Raw genomic sequence first — 21,753 nt, forward strand, 5'->3', positions numbered from 1 at the left:
AGGCCTACCTGTAGATTGAAAACTATGCTGCTAACAATCTATAGGAGAATTCCCTAAGCAGAAGACATATATGGGATGTCTTTGATTTTCCTATCCATGAAAAAACAGAATCAGCACATAAAATTCAACTAACATAGCTGTGGAAAACTTTGGATGATGTCCAGAAGATAGTGCCTAAAATAGTTACATGATTAGGGAACAAAACCATGAGGAGCTAAGTTTATTTAACTGGAAGGAGAAATATCTGTAAAAAACATCATTAAAGTTTTTATGAAGTGTTTTTAATGAGATGCTGTAAAATAAAAAGTAGTGAGAATTTTTTTTTCTAGTCCTAGGGCAGCAATAGGAGAAATAGACTTTTTGGATGATAAACCATGACAATAATACTATACATTGGAGGGATACTTGATGCTTCAAAGAACTTTCATGTGTATGATACTCACAGAAGCCTATTTAGCAGAAAATGGGTGTTATTATCTCTATGTGTCAAAGAAAGAAACAGATGGGTAAAGTATCTCCTTGGAGTTATATGGACGGTGATTTGCTCCCTCACTTCCATTCACAGGATTTTGCCCGTTAGGAGTCCTGTGCCTTCACTTTGAATCACCAGGAACTTGTAAAGATCTATCCTTTTACACTATACCAGGCTCTACCCTATCGGGCAGTGCTCTGTGTTCTGATGATACATGGTTGAATGGCATTATTTATGGTTCTCTATGTCCATGCTAATGCACACCTAGAAAATTGGCATTTTGGGTTTTGATGTGATTAGTATTTAGCTATTCTTCCTAACAGTCACTATTTCTTTAGGTCACACCTGACAAGAGAGAGTAGAACCATGTCATTAACATGGGGACCTCAGCCCACTAGTTACTGTAGTGGGAATTATAGTGGGTGTGGCAATGTGTCTAGTTTATCTAGAAACAACAAGAGCTGGCTTAGATGTCAGTCAAACTCAAATGCCTGGGGCTATATCAGCCACTGAGTGCTAACGCAGCCATGAGCTTCTCCAGATGAAGTGGATGCTGTGGAGTCTGCTGTGAATCCCTTGGGAGTGAGGGGGGTGCCGAGGATGGGACTCCTTGACTCAGTTCAATATCCCTACTCCAGAGCCCCCCCCTTAGGGTCAACTAGAACCTCTGCTGCAACTTCTTTGCCATCAAACTCTTCTCAGTATTGCCTCTTTCACTGCCTTATAGGCAAGCACTTCCTAATAACCTTCCCACATGCAAATATCCACTGTCTATTTCCAAGGAAACTGACTTAAGATATTAGTTATTAAGTCTCAGTGGTTGGGGACTGACTCTATTAGCTGCAGGTATTACAATCATTTATAGAATCTCCCTCTTCAAATACTTCTAGGAATCCTCAGGACTGCTTGCACATCTGTATCCAAGTAGCAGACCTGCTCGTTGGTGATTTCTGTGGATCACCAACCCATAATTCTCCGCAGATGCTATGGCCAGGCTGGAGTTGTGCTTCCGTTACTTTTTCTGAGGCTTGTGTCCTAGAGCAGGTGGACGCCTCCTTCGGCACAATCTCTGCTACAGCATCCTGGAGGCAAGCATGAAGGTCATTACCAACACAATGCCAGTGGGAGAACACTCCTTTGCTGCTTTATCCATTTGGAAGATGGGAGGAGATTGCTGGGTGCGGTGGAGTTCATCCCAGTCTACTGCATATAATTGGAAGTTTCTGTCCTCCAAATGGTAGGAGTTTACTGAGGTGTCTAATAAGCCCCTGTGTAAATTTTTATGGTATTTGATATTGGGATTTGTCCTAGAATCTCTTTCTTTTAATCAGTGTAATATTTTGTCTTTGAGGGCAGGGTTAGGGTACTGATATTAGTGGCAATTAGAATTAAGCCGACTACTACAAAGTTAAAAGGTTGGAGGGACCAGGGCACAATTTGATATCAAATGCTGTAAGACAGGAGTTTACTGTGTCTCATGGTGGCATTATCTGAAGAAATATTAAAAGTCATTCTTCTATATTTATTGAGTTCAAACACTTTGGCTCCAGTACTAATACCTATTTATGAAACCAACTTTCAATTGAAAAATTTCAGTCAATTTTTTTGAAAAGTCTCAAACTATTCTTAAAGTGAGTCTGTGTTAGGTGGAGCAGAGTTCACAGATTTTAAATTATAAAACAGTTTATCTCTATATATCTTCTTTAATTCTGTATATTGATAAAGTCATGGGCACATTGTTGAGGAGGAAGCTGGCATGGCTTCTTTTAGCTTTATTAGGAGGTTAGGTGGCTGGCCATTTTTTAAAATAAATAAGATTGTCTATATTTTGTGTCCACTCTCTGGGAATTGCTTTAAAGAATTTAATTAAGATAAATATGTTGTCAAAGATTGGGGCCTACTACTATGAATAGGACTTAGAGCGTTTGCACGATAAAATATCCTTCCTGGTAGATGTTTTAAGGCAGTAATCAAACTCTCTAACCACGATGATAGATTCCCAATTAGGGAGAGCATGAGGCCCACAGAAGTGGGTTGGAAAATAGGTGGAAATTAAATCTATATCTTAAATCACAACTCCTTCACTTAATAAACAATCCCTTGACACGTCCTCCTGAATCTTATTTTTTCAACATGCTAAATCCCTTTATTTAACAGCCCTGTGTGGCAAAGTGTTCTCTGACACTGTCAATTATTGCTTTTCTGCCTAAATTCTTATCTATTCAGTTTGCTCCTAAGTCTTCATTTGCCTCTGGCTACTCTCTTATATAACCTTGTCTAACGATGCTGGAGGACACACATTTTAGAGTCACACAGACAGAGGGCTTTTAGGGATGGAAGTCTAGTTTGCCGGACACTCTGCAGCCACATGAGAATAATTCAAACTTCCTCAGTGGTCCCTTCTGACAGTTGAAGAAACCTATCACTGACAGTGAAGAAGAGCATGTGAAGCCCTCCTCAGTGCACATTGCTAATCCTCAAATGAATTTCTTGCCTTTTATTTTAATTTATGGTACTTCTTTGCATTAGACATTACAATGTTTGATGATGATTTGCTGAGGAGTTAAACATCCTTTCACCTTGAACTCTGTGTTTTCATTATATCCCATCCCATATAGTTTTCCACATGAGTGATGGTGTTACTCTACACTGTGGTGTGTTTGCTGATCCTTTCCCATCTGCCATCCCCTGGTAAATTTCTAATTTTTCTTCAATCTCCATTTCACTACATGTTTTAGATGTATCTGCCAACTGCTATCCCCCTTCCTCCTCAGTGGAGTGTTTGTGCTGCTCCTAGGACTTGCGGGTCAACCAGTTCTCTGCTCTGTTTCAGTTTCTTACACACCAGAAGATGAGAAGTTGTGCGCTTGGATCTTCACTTTTGTAACTTTTCTAATAGCCATTTCATTTGGACTGAATTGCACAATTTAGAAGAACAAACATGAACTTTTGGTCAATTAATCTTTGACAAAGGAGGCAAGAATATACAATGGAATAAAGACAGTCTCTTCAGCAAATGATGTTGGAAAAACTGAACAGCAGCATGTAAAGGAATGAAGCTAGAACACTCCTTTATACCATACACAAAAATAAACTCAAAATGGATCAAAGACAAACATAAGACAAAATATAATAAACCTCCTAGAAGAAAATATAGGCAAAACATACATGTCAAAAATGTTCTCCTAGAACAGTCTACTCAAGCAATAGAAATAAAAGCAAGAATAAACAAATGGGACCTAATGAAACTTACAAGCTTCTGCACAGCAAAGGAAATCATAAGTAAAACAAAAAGACAACCTACGGAATGGGAGAAGATTTTTGCAAATGATGAAACCAACAAAGGCTTGATCTCCAGAATATATAAGCAGCTCATATGACTTAAAGAAAAAAACAAACAACCCAATCCAAAAATAGGCAGAAGACCTAAACAAGCAATTCTCCAAGGAAGACATACAAATGATTAATAGGCACGTGAAAAAATGCTCAGTATCACTAATGATCAGAGAAATGCAAATCAAAACTATAATGAGGTATCACCTCACACCAGTCAGAATGGCCATCATTCAAAAATCCACAAATGACAAATGCTGGAGAGGCTGTGAACCAAAGGGAACCCTCCTACACTGCTGGTGGGAATGCAGTTTGGTGCAGCCACCGTAGAAAACAGTATGGAGATTCCTCAAAAGACTAGGAATAGACTTACCATATGACCCAGGAATCTCACTCCTGGGCATATATCCAGAAGGAACCCTACTCCAAAATGACACCTGCACTCCAATGTTCATAGCAGCACTATTTACAATAGCCAAGACATGGAAAACAGCCTAAATGTCCATCAACAGATGACTGGATAAAAAAGAAGTGGTATATTTATACAATGGAATACTATTCAGCCATAAAAACTGACAACATAATGCCATTTGCAGCAACATGGATGCTCCTGGAGAATGTCATTCTAAGTGAAGTAAGCCAGAAACAGAAAGAAAAATACTGTATGAGATCACTCATATGTGGAATCTAAAAACAAAAACAAACAAATAAAACAAACAAAAAAAACAAACAAAACATAAATACAAAACAGAAACAGACTTGTAGACATAGAATACAAACTTGTGGTTGCCAAGGGGGCGGGGGTGGGAAGGGACAGACTGGGAGTTCAAAATGTAGAAGAGAAAAACAAGACTGTACTGTGTAGCACAGGGAAATATATACAAGATTTTATGGTAGCTCACAGCAAAAAAAATGTGACAATGAATCTATATATGTTCATGTATAACTGAAAAATTGTGCTCTACACTGGAATTTGACACAACATTGTAAAATTATTATAAATCAATAAAAAATGTTAAAAAAAAGAACAAACACGATTACACAAACAATCACTTGAAATATATATATTTTTTATATTAAACTGACTGGTCAGATCTACTGACACACTCCTCAGTGAACATACTGTGTAGAGTCAGGTTCACATTTAAATGATGTCTTTGCCCAGAAGGCTCCATTTGGTTTCTGCGTCACCAAGCACCAAATTCACACTCAACTTCCTTGTTTCTCAAAGTGTATGGAAAAGTTAGCAGAAGACTCTATGCAATAATCTTTACCCTTTTCCACCAACTTCTAGACCCACAGATATTCTTTAAATATTTTCTTAAACTTATTTAATGAAAGAAATTTTAGCTTTACGGTGGTTATTCGCAATTAAATACAAATAAACTGCATTATAACTTGCTGTCCAGCTAGTACTGATGTATGTTATGTATGGACATACTATGTATGATTAGTGTGTTATTCATGGATAAAGGAGCAAGAGCAATGTTTAATTTATGTATTTATATACTTGTCAATGTCATAATAAAGTTTCACGGTGTATTTCCCATATTGAGCTCCATTTTCCCTATATTTTCTCTAAGAAATACCAGATGGAGGAGTTGATAGAAAAGATACAGAAATTAATATTGAAGTGATGAAGTTTGACCTTTTGAAGATGAAAAGCTTGCCAAACTTTCCATATTGACATGGCAACGTTTTATGAATAAATCTAATATCTTATAGATTTAGCACAGTTCAAAAGTCACCATCTGTTTCAAGGAGTGAAGGTTCTCATGATTACATAAGTTTCTTGGCTCTAGGACTGAAGGCATGCAATCCATAGCTTATGTAATATTAACTAACAGGAACATGTGAAAAAACTTCTACATATTTTAGAAAATCACAAACATAAAAGGACATTCTGAGTTATTCTCAACAATTATAACTGATAATGTATTATGAATATCCTTTCTTCTTACGTGAACTTGGGTTGTCTCCTGCTCATTCACTATATGGAATTATAGGTCAACACCAACTGAGTTGTAATACAGAGATTTTACATGGAAAAATGGCAAAGCACTGCAATCTGATTTTGAGCAGAGTTGTCTGAAAGACCTTTGGCAATTAAATATGGGTATTGAAAGAAGCTATTTTTGGTCCCTTTCTTATTTTTTAAATAAATTATTTACTAGTAAATCTCTTCATTTGATAGAGTCAAAATCAGTCCTGCTTGGAATCCTTTTTATTTCCCATTCCTTTGAGGTTAATGCTGGTTTTGCATTACATTAAATTTTTAATCTATTTTCTTGATCAAACAACTGTGGGGAATGAGCTAATAAAATAAATAAGAAGTAATCTGCACTGATACACACACACACACACACACAGATAAACATCTACCTGTAGGAGGTTTTTATCTCATAAGAATTAATAAGATCAAATAAGAGGTAAAAATCTGGCCATTTATAAGACTCAACAGCAGTTTTTATTAGTTGATTTTGGTTTCTGGACCAAATAGCTAAGAGAGTAATGCTTGCAATGGTTTTATCTGATGTCTGTTTGAGTTTTCTCGAGTACTGAGGTTCTTGCCACCCAGGTACTAGAAATGTTTCCATCTTCTTTGCAATTGGTCTTAAACCAAGCATGAACTCCTTTACCCTGATCTGGTACTCAAAAGTGGCTGATAGGGAGGTAGAGTTCTGGCAGTCATGCAAGTCTTTGCCACTATCTACTTGGCTTTGGCTACCCTAAAAGTTTGTTAACCAAAATAAATTATTAAGTATTAGCATGTGCCTTAGATATACATGGATGACTTTACACCTCTGGATAAATCTTTGAGACAATGTTGTCAAGGGTTTTGGAGTGGTGGAGCTAAGGATGGTAGACTAGGCTGTGTGGCTTTAAAATATGTAGATAACACAGTGAATTACCTAGAGGAAAGGACACATGGGTTCTCTAGGGAAAAAAGTAATGAATAATGAGTCAGCTTTTGTGTAGGACAGACACAGAAAGTACCAGAAAGATTTAAACTTCAGAAACTTTAGAAAAAATATATATAGTAAGGCAATTTTTCTGAACTTCCCCAAAGGAGAATAACCCTTGTGAAAACCAAGATTCTTTCTATGTGATCCCTTTCAAAATTTGCTGAAATGAAAGACAAACTGTGCATGAGTATGAATTGCAATGTATCTGTAGAGCTGTGATCTCTGCTCCATTTCACTTAAGAGGAACTTCTCTCTTGATACTGAATTGACCTCAATCACTACAAGTGGCTTATTCAACTTTGTTCTACTTCTGCCGTCTCTCTCCTACAGATATGATGCAGATTTAGCAGGAGGAAATATTGACATGCTTATTCTCTGTGCCTAATAACAAAATAAAAATCAAAGCCATATTTTGCACATTTACCTTAGAGCTCATTCCACTAAGTTTTGGAAATAAGTTCTTATCAATCATACTACAGTATTTTATTGTCAAGAACCCTTAGATATGGAAGAAAAATTCCATCAACATTCATATAATTAAAAAGGAACCTAATTCGCATGCTTCTTAGAGAGAAACTTGCTCTGATATTAAATAGTAAGAGAATTACTGAGAATTAGGATAGCTAGGAAGAGCTGTACGAAAAAGCCCCATTTAATTCTAAACTATGCCTGGTTAAGGATGGAGAGGAGAGTGGAGCACACACAAGACAGAGTGGGGAGGAGACATAGCAACTGGATAGACAGGGATACAGCAAAGGGCAGTCATAGACCTAAGGATGCACATGAAGATGGAAATCAGAAGTTTCAATGGCTGTGACTTTCTCTATTTACCCATCCCTCTGCCAGGAATCTTTTCTCAAGTAAAATGTCTAAGGGACTTGCTGTTCTCAATCACTCTTTATTTTTCTATGTATTAACACCATCCACTCAACTAATAATTCCGACTGACAATTAAACATGCTCAAATCTCCTTCATCTTACATTTCCTTCTTGACTCATCACCTGTCTCTGAATATCACCTTACCTCTTCCTGCACTTCGCAGTAAAACTTCCTGAAAGGGTTGTCTGTACTTGGTACTTCAGTTTCCCTCAGTCTGGCTTCTTCAATGAAGTCTTCAGGGCATGGAGTCATGTGGACAGTCCGATGGACTATCAGGGCGTTTGATTAACCTTTCCACTGCTTTTCCTGCCACCCCGCTCCTTTTGTTTGCCTCCTACTTCTCTGGTTACTGCTTTATTTATTTATTTATTTATTTATTTATTTATTTATTTATTTATTTATTTATTTATTTATTTATTTACTTACTTACTTACTTACTTACTTACTTACATTTTGTTTATTTCTGAAAGGGAGAAATAATTAGGTTTATTTATTTTTAGAGGAAGTACTGGGGATTGAACCCAGGACCTTGTGCATGCTAAGCAGGCACTCTACCACTGAGCTATACCTTTCCCCTACCCCAGGCTCTTACAACTTCATCTTCCTCCATTCAGTCTTTAAATATTAAGCTCAACACGCAGTCCCAGGCAATTCTTTCAACTCAGTCTGTACTCCCATGCATTCTCATGGTTTCAGTGACCACCTGTACACTGATGACTCATAAATTATATTTCCCATCCAGACATCTCCTCTGAGCACTACATCCATATAGTCACCTGGAAAACTCCACTTTGATGTGTCGAGTTTGAGACGAGGCATTAAATTTTCTTTAAACGTTTGTTAGACTTTACCTGTGAAGCTGTCTAGTCCTGGACACTTGTTTGTAGGGAGGTTTTTAGTTCCTGATTAAGTTTAATTACTAGTAATTAGTCTATGCATCTTTTTTATTTCTTCTTTTTTCAGTCTTGGGAGATTGTTTATTTCTGGGAATTTATTTATTTCCTCTAGGACATCCATTTGACGTCCACCTCAGCATGCTCAAGGTGAATTCATTCACAATCTTCTCTATCAAAAATGCTCCTCTTGCCTTGTTTGCTAAATCTATCTAGTTGCACAACAGACAATGAATATTCATTTTTGATGCCTTTCTTTTCATTTCTGGTACTAATCAGTCAATTTTACTCCTGGTTACTTTTTTTTTCTTTCAGGTTTGTTGAAATCTAATTGACAAAGCACTATATAAGCGTAAGGTGTCCAGCATAATTTTTTAACTTATATACATCATGAAATGATTATCACAGTAAGTTTAGTGAACATTCATCATCTTATATAGATACAGAATTAAAGAGATAGAAAAGATTTTTCCTTGTGATGAAAACTCTTAGAATTTAATCTCTTAACACCTTTATATATATACACAGAACTGTGTTAATTATATTTATCATGCTGTACATTACATCCCTTGTACTTATTTATCTTATAACTGGAATTTTGTACCTTTTGACTGCCTTCATCCAATTCCCACTCCCCTTACCCCTTGCCTCTGATAACCACAAATGATTGACTATATTCCCCATACCATAAATTTCATACCCATAACTCATTTATTTTGAAACTGGAGGTTTGTACCTTTTAACCTCCCTTAACTCTTTCTCTCCTCACCCCACCCATTCTTTCTCAAGATTATTTGGGCTATTCAAGGTCTTTTGTGTTTCCATATACATTTTAGAATTCTTTATGTTAGTTCCGTGAAAAGTGCCATTGGCCTTTTGATAGGAAATGCATGGAATCTTTAGATTGCCTTGGGCAGTAGGGTCGTTTAAAAATATTAATTCTTCTAATCCATAGACACTGTATCTTTCTATTTGTTTGTGTTATCTTCAATTTCTTTCATCAGTGTCTTATAATTTTATAGCCTTTTATATCCTTAGATTTATTCTTAGGTATTTTATCTTTTTTGAATATGATTACTTAAGTGTGATTGTTTTCTTAATTTCTCTTTCTATAGTTTTTCATTAGTATATAGAAATGCAACAGATTTCTATATATTAATTCTACAACTCTACCAAATTCATTGATGAATTTTAGTTTTTTGGTGGTGTCTTTAGGATTTTCCACTTACAGTATCATGCCCTCTGCAGAGAGCAAGAGTTTTAATTCCTCCCTTCCAACTTAGATGCCTTTTAGTCATTTTTCTTGTCTGATTGCTGTGGCTGGGAATTCCAATATCATGTTGAAAAAAAATGGGAAGAGTGGGCGTCCTTGTCTTCATCCTGACCTTAAAGGAAATGCTTTCAGGTTTTCACCATTGAGTGGGCTTGTCATGACCTTTATGATGTTGAGGTATGTTCTCTCTTTACCTACCTTGTTGAGAGTTTTTATCACAAATAGATGTTGAATTTTGTCAAAAACATTTTCTGTATCTATTGAAATGATCAAATGATGTTTTCCTTCAGTTTGCTAATATGGTGTATCACATTGATCAATTTGCAAATATTGGACTATCCTTGCATCCAAGGGATATATCTCACTTGATCACGGTGTATGAGCCTTTTAATGTATTGTTGAATCTGGTTTGCTAATAATTTGTTAAGAATTTTTTTCATCTATGTATATCAGTTATCTTGGCCTGTAATTTAATTTTTGTGTGTGTTGTCCTGGTCTGGTTTTGGTATCAGGGTGATGTCAGCCTTGCATAGTCAGTTTGAAAATATTTCCTCTTCTGCAATTTTTTGGAAGAGTTTGAGACTAGGCATTAAATTTTCTTTAAATGTTTGTTAGACTTTACCTGTGAAGCTGTCTAGTCCTGGACACTTGTTTGTAAGGCGGTTTTTAGTTCCTTATTACATTTAATTACTAGTAATTAGTCTATTCATCTTTTTTATTTCTTCTTTTTTCAGTCTTGGGAGATTATTTATTTCTGGGAATTTATTTTTTTCCTCTAGGACGTCCATTTGTTTGGTATATAATTGTCTGCAGTACTCTCTTACAATCTTTGTATATCTGTGATGGTGTTTGTTACTTCTCTCAGAGCTGGTGTCAGCCTGCTGGTGGGTAAGGCTGGTTGTGGGTTTGAGGTGTTTCATATCTTGTGTCAGCCTGGTGGGGAGGGACAGATCCAAGCCCAGCTGACTTAGGGGCCCATAGTGTCCCAGAGCTGGTGTTGGCCTGCTGGTAGGTAGAGTTGGGTCCTGGGGAGGCTGGTTCTTTCAAAGTTTTGTGATTGTCCAAACCACCTTCTTTGTTTTAAGTTGAGGGTGTGCCAAGACCCATCAGTGTCCCAAGGGGAGGACAACAATCATCAAGTAAATGCAGACTGATTAGAAGTCTGACAGCAGCTGGGACAGTGTGTAGTTAAGCCACTTTTAGGAAGAAACTGGGGGATAAATGTTTTGCTTTCTCCCTCTGAGCCCAAATATATAGCTGTTGGTAGGTGTTCCTGTGTCTGTTTAAAAACTATATCTTTGTTTGCTATCATCCTGTGGGACCCATAAATGCAATCCCCATTGACTACCAGAGCAAGGTAGTTTGAAGGTCTGTCTCTCAGTTGGCAGCTGCAAAATGTGGGGCATCAGGAACATGCCAAGCTCTTTGCGGAGAGATGTCAGTAATGTAGTTTTATTGTTGGAGTGCACCAGGAGAAGAAACCCTCTGACATGCAACTGGCCTGCTGGTGGGTGGACTATGATCCTGCTGGTCTACCCCCTTGGCTGAAGCATCCTAGTACTGGTGCCGACAGGCTGGTGGGCTGGGCTGGGTCCTAGCACTAATAAGCTAGAGGGAGAATTCCAAAATGGCACTTGTCAGCATCAACATCCTCATGGTAGAACAAGCTCCCCAAAATAGATGCCACCAATATCTATGTCCCCAGGGTGAGCACCAGTCTCCTCCTGCTCCTCCAGGATGCTCTTAAGATCAGTAGGTGGGTTTGACCCAGGCTCCTTTCAAATGACTGCCTCTGCTCTGGGTATCCAAGCATGTGAGACTTTGTGTGCACGCTTTAAGAACACAGTATTTCCCACAGCTCTCTGGCTGTCCTAAAAATAAGCCCTACTAGCCTTCAAAGCCAAATGTTCCTAGGGCTCATCTTTCTTGTGTAGGACTCCAGGCCTGGGGAGCCCTCACTCCTTGGGGAGAACTTCTGCAGTTATAATTGTCCTCCTGTCTGTGGATTGCCCACACATGGGTGTGGGTCTTGACTGTATCACAACTCTGCCTATCTTATTATCTCTTCATGGTTCCTTATTTATGTCTTTAGTTGTAGAAGATCTTTTCTGCTAGTCTTCTGATCTTTCTCATCAATACTTACTTTGTAATTAGTTATAATTTTGTTGTGCCCATGGGAGGAGATGAGCTCAGAGTCTTCCTACTCGGTCATCTTGGTCACCAACCCTAATTATGTTTAAGTCTGTCAATTCTTCTATGACACCAGTCTAGTCTAAGCCACCATATGTCTTAATTGGACATATAACAGCCATCTAATTTTCCCCCCTTCAATCACTCCTTACCATAGCTCTAAGGCCCTATAGTGTTTGCCATTTGCTGACCTCTCCATCTTCATCTTCCAGTACTCAGCCATCCTCCTCTGCTTCTCTGTTTCATATACATTAGTCTACTGGGTTCCTAAATATACTATGGTTCTTTCCACCAAAGGCTCTCTTCTCATACTCTTCCCACTGCCTGGAACACATACATCATTGCTTTGACTATTTCTGTTTGCTTGTTTTTACCAAGTTCACTTCTACTCATTTTTTAGAGCACTTCCTTCAGCTCTTTAGCCCAGGTCTGGCTACTTTGTAACTTGTTTTTCTAACAGCATTAAAAAAAAATTTCTACACATCTCAGATTTTAATGATTTCCTCATTAGTATGACTATTTGTCAATCTCCCTCTTCAACCTTTATACATACAGGAATTAGGACATTGTCTGTTTTGGCTTACCATTGAATTCTAGGAGCTTAGTATAGTACTATAAATATAATAAAAAGTATTTGTTACATGAATAAATGAAATTAAGACTGAGGCAAAACAGAAGAAACAGAAAGAAAAATGAGAAACAAAGATTAAGAAATATTAAGAGAGCAGATAGGCACTCAAAAGTTTTTAAATTAACCTTTAGTTAATTTATTTAAATTTATATACTGTTTTAAAAATCACATTTATTATATAAATTAAAATAATTTATATTATATAATATATTAAGGTATGATATATAATATAGTCCTAGGGTCAGCCTTTAATGCAAACTATTGTCACCCTGAGATCTTGTATATTACCAATAAGACAAATCATATTTGCATTTTTGTATCCATAAAGACAGCTGTTTTACATTTCCTAAATTTTGTATAAAATTAATCCAAAGTCCTTGGTTTTCAGTTTTACTAGAAGTGTCAACAATTTTTTAAAGTATGCTTTCATCTTGAGGTTACCTAAGGATCTGGCGGGTTTGTCTGAGGACTGCTTGATTAGGTCCTCATTAGTTAAAGGCAAAAATTAAATCAGTCATTTAAGAAAGTTTGACCAAAAATAGAAACTATTTCATATGTAATTGAATGTGCCATTGCTTGTATAAAACAGTGACATTGTATAAAATGATGATGCTATCAATAAAAATGCCTTTTAAGTTGGTTTTAAGTTTTTCATCTTCTCATCTGGCTCCTTTTTGAGTAATCAACAGTAAAGCCTTTGTAAGAGAAATGACTGAACTCGGAGTTAAGTCCATTGCTCTGAATGTTTGTTTTTTCCTGTGCAGAACTCAGTGTTCCAAAAGGGTATGGGTAATTTGTGAAAAATAATTTTATTATCTTAGGGTAATCTCCTTGCCCTCTTTCATGACTGGCTGAATTTCCCAGCCCAGACACACTCATTTCTTCACTGATTCAGACATTTACTGAGCATCTATCTGTCAGATGCCCTACTAAGTACACTGAACTTTCCTGTCTGTATGGAGTTTCCATTTTCAGATTGGTGTCAATTTCTTTGATTTTATTTTCAGATTGATGCAGACCCAGGGAAAGATTATTTGATTTATATAACATTCATAGGTTAGTGAAGATTCCAGATGATCAGACTAACTTATCCAAATGTGATCTCACACATTAACTCGGACACAAAATGTTCTTTTTAACTGAGAAAAAGTAACTTTGGAGAACATTATTACTAGATTGCTACATTGATGAAGAATTTTAAATTCTTGGTCACAACATGTAAATTTTGCTCAGTAATGTCCCTGGGATGTGACTGTCATATTCAGCCATTTCCTTCTTCTGGGATTTCCAATTATGAAGCATGAACTAATTTCAAGACTGCCCTTCCAAATTTTAAATACTCCAGAAAGACATTTTCTTTTAATATTCAATTTTCTTCTACTTAACTTTCCTTTTTCTGTGCAGAGGTAGATCTTCTCCCTCCCCAATTCCTAATAGCTGTGCTTTTTTCACTCAATAGATATTTTGTTGAACAATTGAACTAGATCTTAATTTCAGCTGAACCTCTCAATTCTTTAATCTACTTATTTGCTCCCAGATATTTTCAGAGAAAGACTCATTTTGTGCACAATTTGATTGATACTGGGTGGTATCAAATTACACCTTAGTTTAATTTGTAGTTTACTCCACCAAAATTAAAAAAAAAGTGACTGGGGAAACAATTTTCAAAGAGATCATTTTCTTTTTCCTTTCTGGTTTTGGATGGCTATTACACATATTAACAACAGTTTAAAAACAAGGCTCAGCACCAAGTTCAAAGAACTACTTACCGTACTGTGATAGGGACGAATACATTTTTGTTAATGCTATAATTAGCGGAAAGAGTCAAGATATTTTCAGAGCTTCCACATCCATATTTAACTGTGGGCCTTCCTTCCACAAGAAATAAGTGAAGAAACTGATGTCCAAAATTCTTCTCATTGCCTTTAAGAACCAAAATTACATTAAATTAGTGATTAACATGGATTTACATTTTATTCAATAACAATCATTCATTCAACAAACACAATCTTTGCCTTCAAGGAGTAACCATTTGAAAGATGATAGAAGTGTTATTAGATAATTATTCAAGTAATAAGTACTGTATCAGAAATATACATTATCTTCCACAGGCTAAGAATAGCATGGTATTAACAACATTAACTTGACATGACTGTTTCTTAATAGCTATGACCTTAACTATTTTGAGCCTCACTTTCCTCATATGTTATACTGGGATAATGAGAGCAAGTAATTATTAGAACTACTGTGATAAATGAGATAATAAATGGAAAGTGCCTGGCATCTATTGAGTATTGATAACTTGATTTATTATTATTTCAATTTTAATATGTGTACTTCATAAGAATTGAAATAATAAAGAAATATATAAAGACAAAAAAGAGAAACATTTCCCTTTCTTCCAGCCCATCATTCATCCCACTTTGAGATTTTTTTTCTATCATTTATCTACATACATATAAATATTTATATAGCCCCAATTTCATTTTTAAAAACAAGTAATATAATAAATAGCTTTATTCATTTGTCTTTTCACTTAACAATAAATTTTAGACATCTGTCTTTGTATGTACATAGATTTCTCTCTTTTTTAATATTCTTAGCTGAAGTATCACTCACACAGAAAAATCACACAAATTTTAAGCATATTGTGAATTAGTGAACTGTCACAAGGCAAACCTGCTCCCACAAACACCACCAACTTAAGAAAAAGAACATTATCTGCATCATCAGATGTCCTGTCAATCACTTCTCCCTTTTTCCCTGTGCCAAATGCAATCATGATCCTGATGTTTTAACAGCTAGGCTGAGTTTTGCTTGATTTCCATCTTTATATTAGTGGGATCATATTGTATATATTCTTCAGTGTCAATTTGCTTTTGCTCAGTTTTATGTATGAGAGCATCCATGCTTCATTTCCATTGCTTTATAATATTCCATTAAAAGAATATTCACAATTCAGTTATTCTTTCTTCTGTAGATAGAACCCCACCCTGCCCATTTTTGCTTATTATGAATAATGCTGCTTTGATAATCTGGTATCTGTCTTCTGTGTTGAAGTGCATGCATTTTTGTGGTCTGTATACTAGGAGTTGAATTTTTCTGTCAGAAAGTAGGAATACAATTCATTTAGTAGTTATTGCCAGTTTTCCAAAAGGATGTGTTCACTTTTTACCAGCAGTATTTAAGAGTTCCAGCTGATCTGTATTTTCACCATCAGCTGGTTTGCTCACTTTGTAGATTTTAACCATTCTGTGTTTATTATTCTAGCTTTAACTTTCATTTTCCTCAGGTTAGTGAAGTTGGGCATATTGTGTTTAGTGGCTATTTTGATAACCCCTTTTGTGAAGTGTCAGTTTGTATGTCCTGCTTTTATTTTTATTTGGTTATTTTCTGTTTTTTCTTATTGATTATAGAGTTATACCTATGTATATATCTAATATTTAGATACATATAAGACAGCACACAAGCTCTTTGTCAACCATATATATTGAAAGTATTTTCTTCAACTCCGTAGATCGTCTTTTCATTCTCTTAGGGGTGAATTTTGGTGAATATATGGTCTTAATTTTAGTGTGGGTCAATTTATCAATGGTTTCCTTCATGGTTATGATTAGTACTTTCTACATCATCTTTAAGATCACTCTGCCTGCCTCAAAGTTATGAAATTATTCTCCTATATTATCTAGATATATCTTATGTATAGTATAATATAATATAATATAATATAATATAGTATAATATAATATAATATAATATAATATAATATAAATTATGTTAGCTTTATTTGAGGTCTGCACTCTACCTAGAATTGATTTTTGTGTATGTTGTGAAGAAGGGGGTTGTGGTAGATTGAATAATGACCTCCAAATATATTTATGTCGTAGTTATTGGAACCTGTGACTATCAACCTTATATGGCAAAAGAGACTTTGCTGGTGTGATTAAATTAAAGGTCTTGAGATGGTGAGATTATCCTGGATTATCTGGTTGGGTCAGGAAATTAATCAGAAACATCTTTTTAAGAGAGAAGCAGAGGGAGATCTGATAATGGAAGAAGAGAGGTTATGTGACTATAGAAGCAGAGACCGGCGTGATGCAGTCACAAAGCAAGAAGCACCAGCAGCCACCAGAAAGAGGAAGAAGAGACAAGGAAAAGATTTTCCTCTGGAGCCCCCAGAAGGAACTGGCCCTGCCAATAGCTTGACTGTAGCCTCATAAAACACATTTATACTTCTGGTCTCTCAAATGGTGAAAGAATATATTTCTGTTGTTTTAAATACTAAGTTTGTGGTCATTTGCTGCACCAGCAATCAGAAATTAATACAAGGGGCCAATTATACATTTTTGGCTTTTGATTTTCAATTGATCCAAAATTGTCAAAGCAAATAATTCTCATGCTGTACTTCCTGAATTTTCAGATATTTGTGGAATTTAAAAAACATTTTTAGTATTCTTATTCCCTTTTTGCTTTTATTTATTTTTGTGAATATAAATGTATATTTAAGATAATGATTTTGTTGCTTTTTCACTCAAGCACTGTTAAAGATACCCATGAATGTGCACTAAACCAAATTGAAATTGCAACACTCAGAAATGGCCAGCATTAATATGTGGTAAACACTTCCATGGATATGAAGGCTGATAACTGGACACACAGATATGCAGAGAAAGTATTTTTTTTATTACAGCAGAACCATAGGGTACATGGATTTTAAAATGAAAGTTATATTAAATCAGTAGTTCTCAAACTTTTAGGTCTAAGGACCCTTTAGCACACTTAAAATCTATTGAGAAGCCCCCAAAGAACTTTTGTTTACATGGTTTGCATTGCTAACTAAAAACTGGCACTTGCCACCTGCCTCTCCAAGGATCGGATCAGGTTGGCACTCGCCACCTAACTCTGCTTGGATTCAATCACGAGCCGCTGCAGCCGCTGACCTCCAATCCTCTGTGAGAGGAGTTCAGGACGGAGGTCAGGAATGAGGCGCTCTGTGCTCTGGGAAAACTGGTTGAACAGGCCTTCAGACAGTATTTTCAGGAGAAGATTTTATGACCCCAATTCTTGCATCTCCTCATATCTAGAAACCACTAAAATCATTAATGATGACATCTGCTCCTCATGACTAGCAGCAGCCTCTGCCTAAGTGTGTGCTTGACTGCACGTCCCCCCCTCACTGAGATCACATAAAATACTAAGTTTTCACCTGCGTCTTTGGAACGGTTTCTCAGAGCTATCTGAGATGCTGTCTCCTGGGCTATAGTCGTCATTTTGTCCCAAATAAAACTTAACCCACAACTCTCACGTTGCGTGATTTTATTTCAGTCAACAGCATCTTTCAATACTTACTGGATTAGAATTTAAAACTGAGAAAGTTTTCAAGTATTTATTGATTATTTTCATAACATTAAAAATGTTATTTTTAATAACAATAATAAAACCCATTGCATATTAACCTAAACAAACATATTTTATGAAAAGTAGTTACATTTTCCAAAACAAAAATAAAATAGTGAGAGTAGTAGTATTATTCTATATCTTTGCAAATATCTTTAATGTTATGCTTAGTAAAAGACAGCTGAATCTCATATCTACTTCTTCATTCAATCTGTTGTGAATTGTTGCTTTGGTTGAAGTATATGAACTTTGTCCTCACACAGAATGTAGTCAGAAAGGAAAGATTACTTGAACAGCCCTTTTAAATACACACAGAATGGACAAATGATAGTTCCTTAAAGCATAGTTGCAAATGGAATCTGAAACTATATTAGTGAGCCTTGCAGACTCTGTTACGTGAAAATTCCATTGGTCTTTCTTGCACTTTGAGTGGACATTCTACCTGCGCATGATTTTGTAACCCATGCATTGATTGTTTGAAAAATGTTCGTTCACTGGGTTAAGGAGATCTTTCAAATATTGATATCTTTACTATGCAATATTTTAAAAAAGCATATTCATTAATAGTACTACTGAACTTGAGACAGGAGGGAAGGGGGCAGGGCACAGCCATTCAAGGAATGACAGCAATTAACACCAAAATGTTGGAAGATTCAACTCTCAGTAGGCCTTGAGGCTCAAGATGGCAGGAGATTTGCCTTCTAGTAGATCTTGAGTTTCGTTATATGCTCACTGTAATATTAACGTGGTAAATGGCACTCCCACATGTGCCATGACAGCTCTAAGGCTAATCATAAAATGTCAAAGAGTGGGCAGTGACCAAATTCCTGGGAATCCCAGCCCTTTCCTCAGAGTAGTTAGATCCTCCCACTTGTTAGCATATGAACCTACTGAGCCCATAAAAACCGGCAACACCACGCCTTGCTCCCTCATCTCCCAAGATGGCCCGCCCTCTGTGTATGGAGTGTGTATCTACTTTTACTTTAACCTGAGCACCCAAACCCCACACCTCGTGGCCTTTCTCTTGCCTTTTAAAACAGCCTACACTCTGTAGTATGTATTTGTCTAAATAAATCTATCTTTACTCAACTGTGGCTCGCTCTTGAACTATTTCTTGTGCAAAGTCAAGGACCCACCCATGGCTCAACAGAGACCCGGGACACAGTCTTCCTCATACCCCACATCCATTTTTCCCGTATCAAACTTATCAGAAAGTGTTGGGAAACTCTGCAGCTTATTGGAGAGAAGGTAAGTTTAGTAGACTTGCTATATGTATACTTCCCCTTTTACATTTTATAAATTCTGGGGTGGGAGGTAATTAGATCTATTTATTTTTTAATGGAGGTACTGGGGATTGAACCCAGGACCTTGTCCTTTTATAAGAGAATGTTAAAGTGTTGTATACACAGGGATTGATAATTTCAAACAATGAATTCATTTTACTGCACCATTATGGGCATTTTGGTGCCCATTTTTACTTTGAGTGCACAGTGAAGTAGAATAAAATGACTGAACCCTATCTGGGGCCACTGCCAGGACCCAAGGTGCTGGAAGTTTTATCCACTGTGACTTTTGTAACATGAGTGCAAATAGCAATACAGTGAAAAAGGCAAATATCTTAGTTTTAGTAAAAAAAAAAAAAAAAAATTAACATTGTGGAAACCTGAAAGGGTCTTGAAGATTCTCAGGGGTCTGGATAAACTTGAAACATCTCTATATTAGAGTTCACATCAATTTAAAAGAAAAAAACAAAAAAACCCAAAACAAACAGAGTGAAACTAAAGGTATTACTGAACCTCAGACAAATGCTTCTGTAACATCTCAGCAAGAATGTCAGAAAATCTAAGTTCTCTCTCTCCCAGGCTTCCTGTTCTACATGAATGGAATAAAAGCAACACTCAGGTCTCAAGAAATGGTTCAGAGAAAGGTGTCAGGAAAAAATGTGGACGAATTTAAAATACAAAAGAAAAAAAATCTAGCTCACCCACTTATTGTCTTGTTACCTGTTCTTATCTTTGAGCTGTTTTGCAACTCTGTAAGTTGGAGAAAAGGAATAATGATTCAAATAATTCTTGTCTATAGACATGCAAACTGTGTGTGGTAAAATGTAATTGGTTATTACCCTCCAGGTAGAACTGCTTTCCATCTTATTTGCAAGTTTGCTTCAGAATTCCTTAATCTTTATGCATGGCTCTGCTCCTGGGATTCTCCTTTGAACTGGCTGTAATATCTGACCAGGTCCCTCATTAATTAATAGGTTAAATAAAATCTTTGCCATGTGTTCTTTTTAAATGTCTTTTAGAAAAGTATCCTTTAACAAAGGAAAATAAGCTAATCTCAGTTTTTGAAATTGTAAGGTGTATCCGGAGAAATGATTTACATTATATTAGAGCAAATAAAACCAAAACCAACTCCAAGGAGAAAAAAATTACATAGAACACAGTGTGAACGGGGTCCCCTGGTGTTGAACAACATAGCAGCCTTGGACTGGACAGCAGTACACACATCGTAGAAGACTAAGATTGGAAAGAGAGAGAAAAAAAAAATTAAAATGTGAAAGAATCAGCTAGGAGTGAGACATACGATAGCCAAGAAATAGCACCAGATACTCCACGAGCGCTCCGAGTTACAGAACTGCCTGCAAATGTAACTCCAGTTAAGAGAGCAACACAGAGTGAACATAGCACGCAAAATAGATTAAATCAATATTGCAGAAGTTAAGAAGCAAATTGGACAAAAGAACAGCATTAAGGATTAATCATGAAATACGAGTAGCACAGGACAGAGTAAACATGGCTGAAAATCACTCTTTTGCGATCCTTCTAAATGTCCTTTGTTAGAGTTCACTCAGCCCATCCACATTTTTATCACACTTCTGAGGACATCAGCTGAACAGTACTCCAAATTAGCCCAGCCCCCGGCAGAGGAAAAGACACCTTCACCTTTTCTGCCTCTCCTGAGATCTATTAGCAGTTTTTTGTGCTTTTACTTTTTAGCGTTTTCCCTTATTTTTCTCATGAACTCCTAGTGAATTTCTCAGGCTGCTTGTCTCTGAATTTGAGGGTATAATTAAAACATTTTAGTAAAATTTTTTTTAATGGAAGTACTGGGTTCTTTTTTTATTTTAATTTTTTATTAAAGTATTGTTGATTTACAACTTAGTTTCATATATGTATGTATCATTTTCAGATTCTTTAAAAATTTTTTTATTGATGTATAGTCAGTTTATAATGTTGCATCAATTTCTGGTGTACAGCATAATGTTTCAGTCATACATATACATATACATTCCTTTTCATATTCTTTTCCATTATAGGTGACTACAAGATATTGAATATAGTTCCCTGTGCTGTACAGTATAAACTTGCTGTTTATCTATTTTATATATAAGAGTTAGTATCTGCAAATCTCAAACTCCCAATTTATTCCTTCCCACCCCCCCCACCCCCATGGTAACAGTAAGTTTATTTTCTATGTCTGTAAGTCTGTTTATGCTAGATTCTTTTCCATCATGGCTTATTATAAGAAATTGAATGTAATTCCCTAAGGTATACAGTAGGTCTTGTTTATTTATTTTATATAAAGTAATGCATGTCTATTAAGGGGATTGAACCCAGGACCTTGGGCATGCTGAGCATGCACTCTGCCACTGAGCTACATCCCTGCCCCTAGGGTCATTCTTAAGTCTTCTTTTTACTGGAGGGCGGGAGCTGGGGGC

The 21,753-nt window shown here is 36.3% G+C and overlaps 1 protein-coding gene across 1 annotated transcript in view; it reads right to left on the minus strand.

Moving 5' to 3' along the window:
• The window catches only part of EYS (eyes shut homolog), a 1,182,030-nt gene that overhangs the window by 182,985 nt on the left and 977,292 nt on the right, over positions 1 to 21,753 (minus strand). The window contains 1 exon segment of the mRNA XM_031455943.2: positions 14,408 to 14,561. Within this exon segment, the coding sequence (XP_031311803.2) occupies positions 14,408 to 14,561 (154 nt within the window).

This window comes from Camelus dromedarius, chromosome 6 (assembly GCF_036321535.1).
Source record: "Camelus dromedarius isolate mCamDro1 chromosome 6, mCamDro1.pat, whole genome shotgun sequence".
In the NCBI taxonomy this organism is placed as follows: Eukaryota; Metazoa; Chordata; class Mammalia; order Artiodactyla; family Camelidae; genus Camelus; species Camelus dromedarius.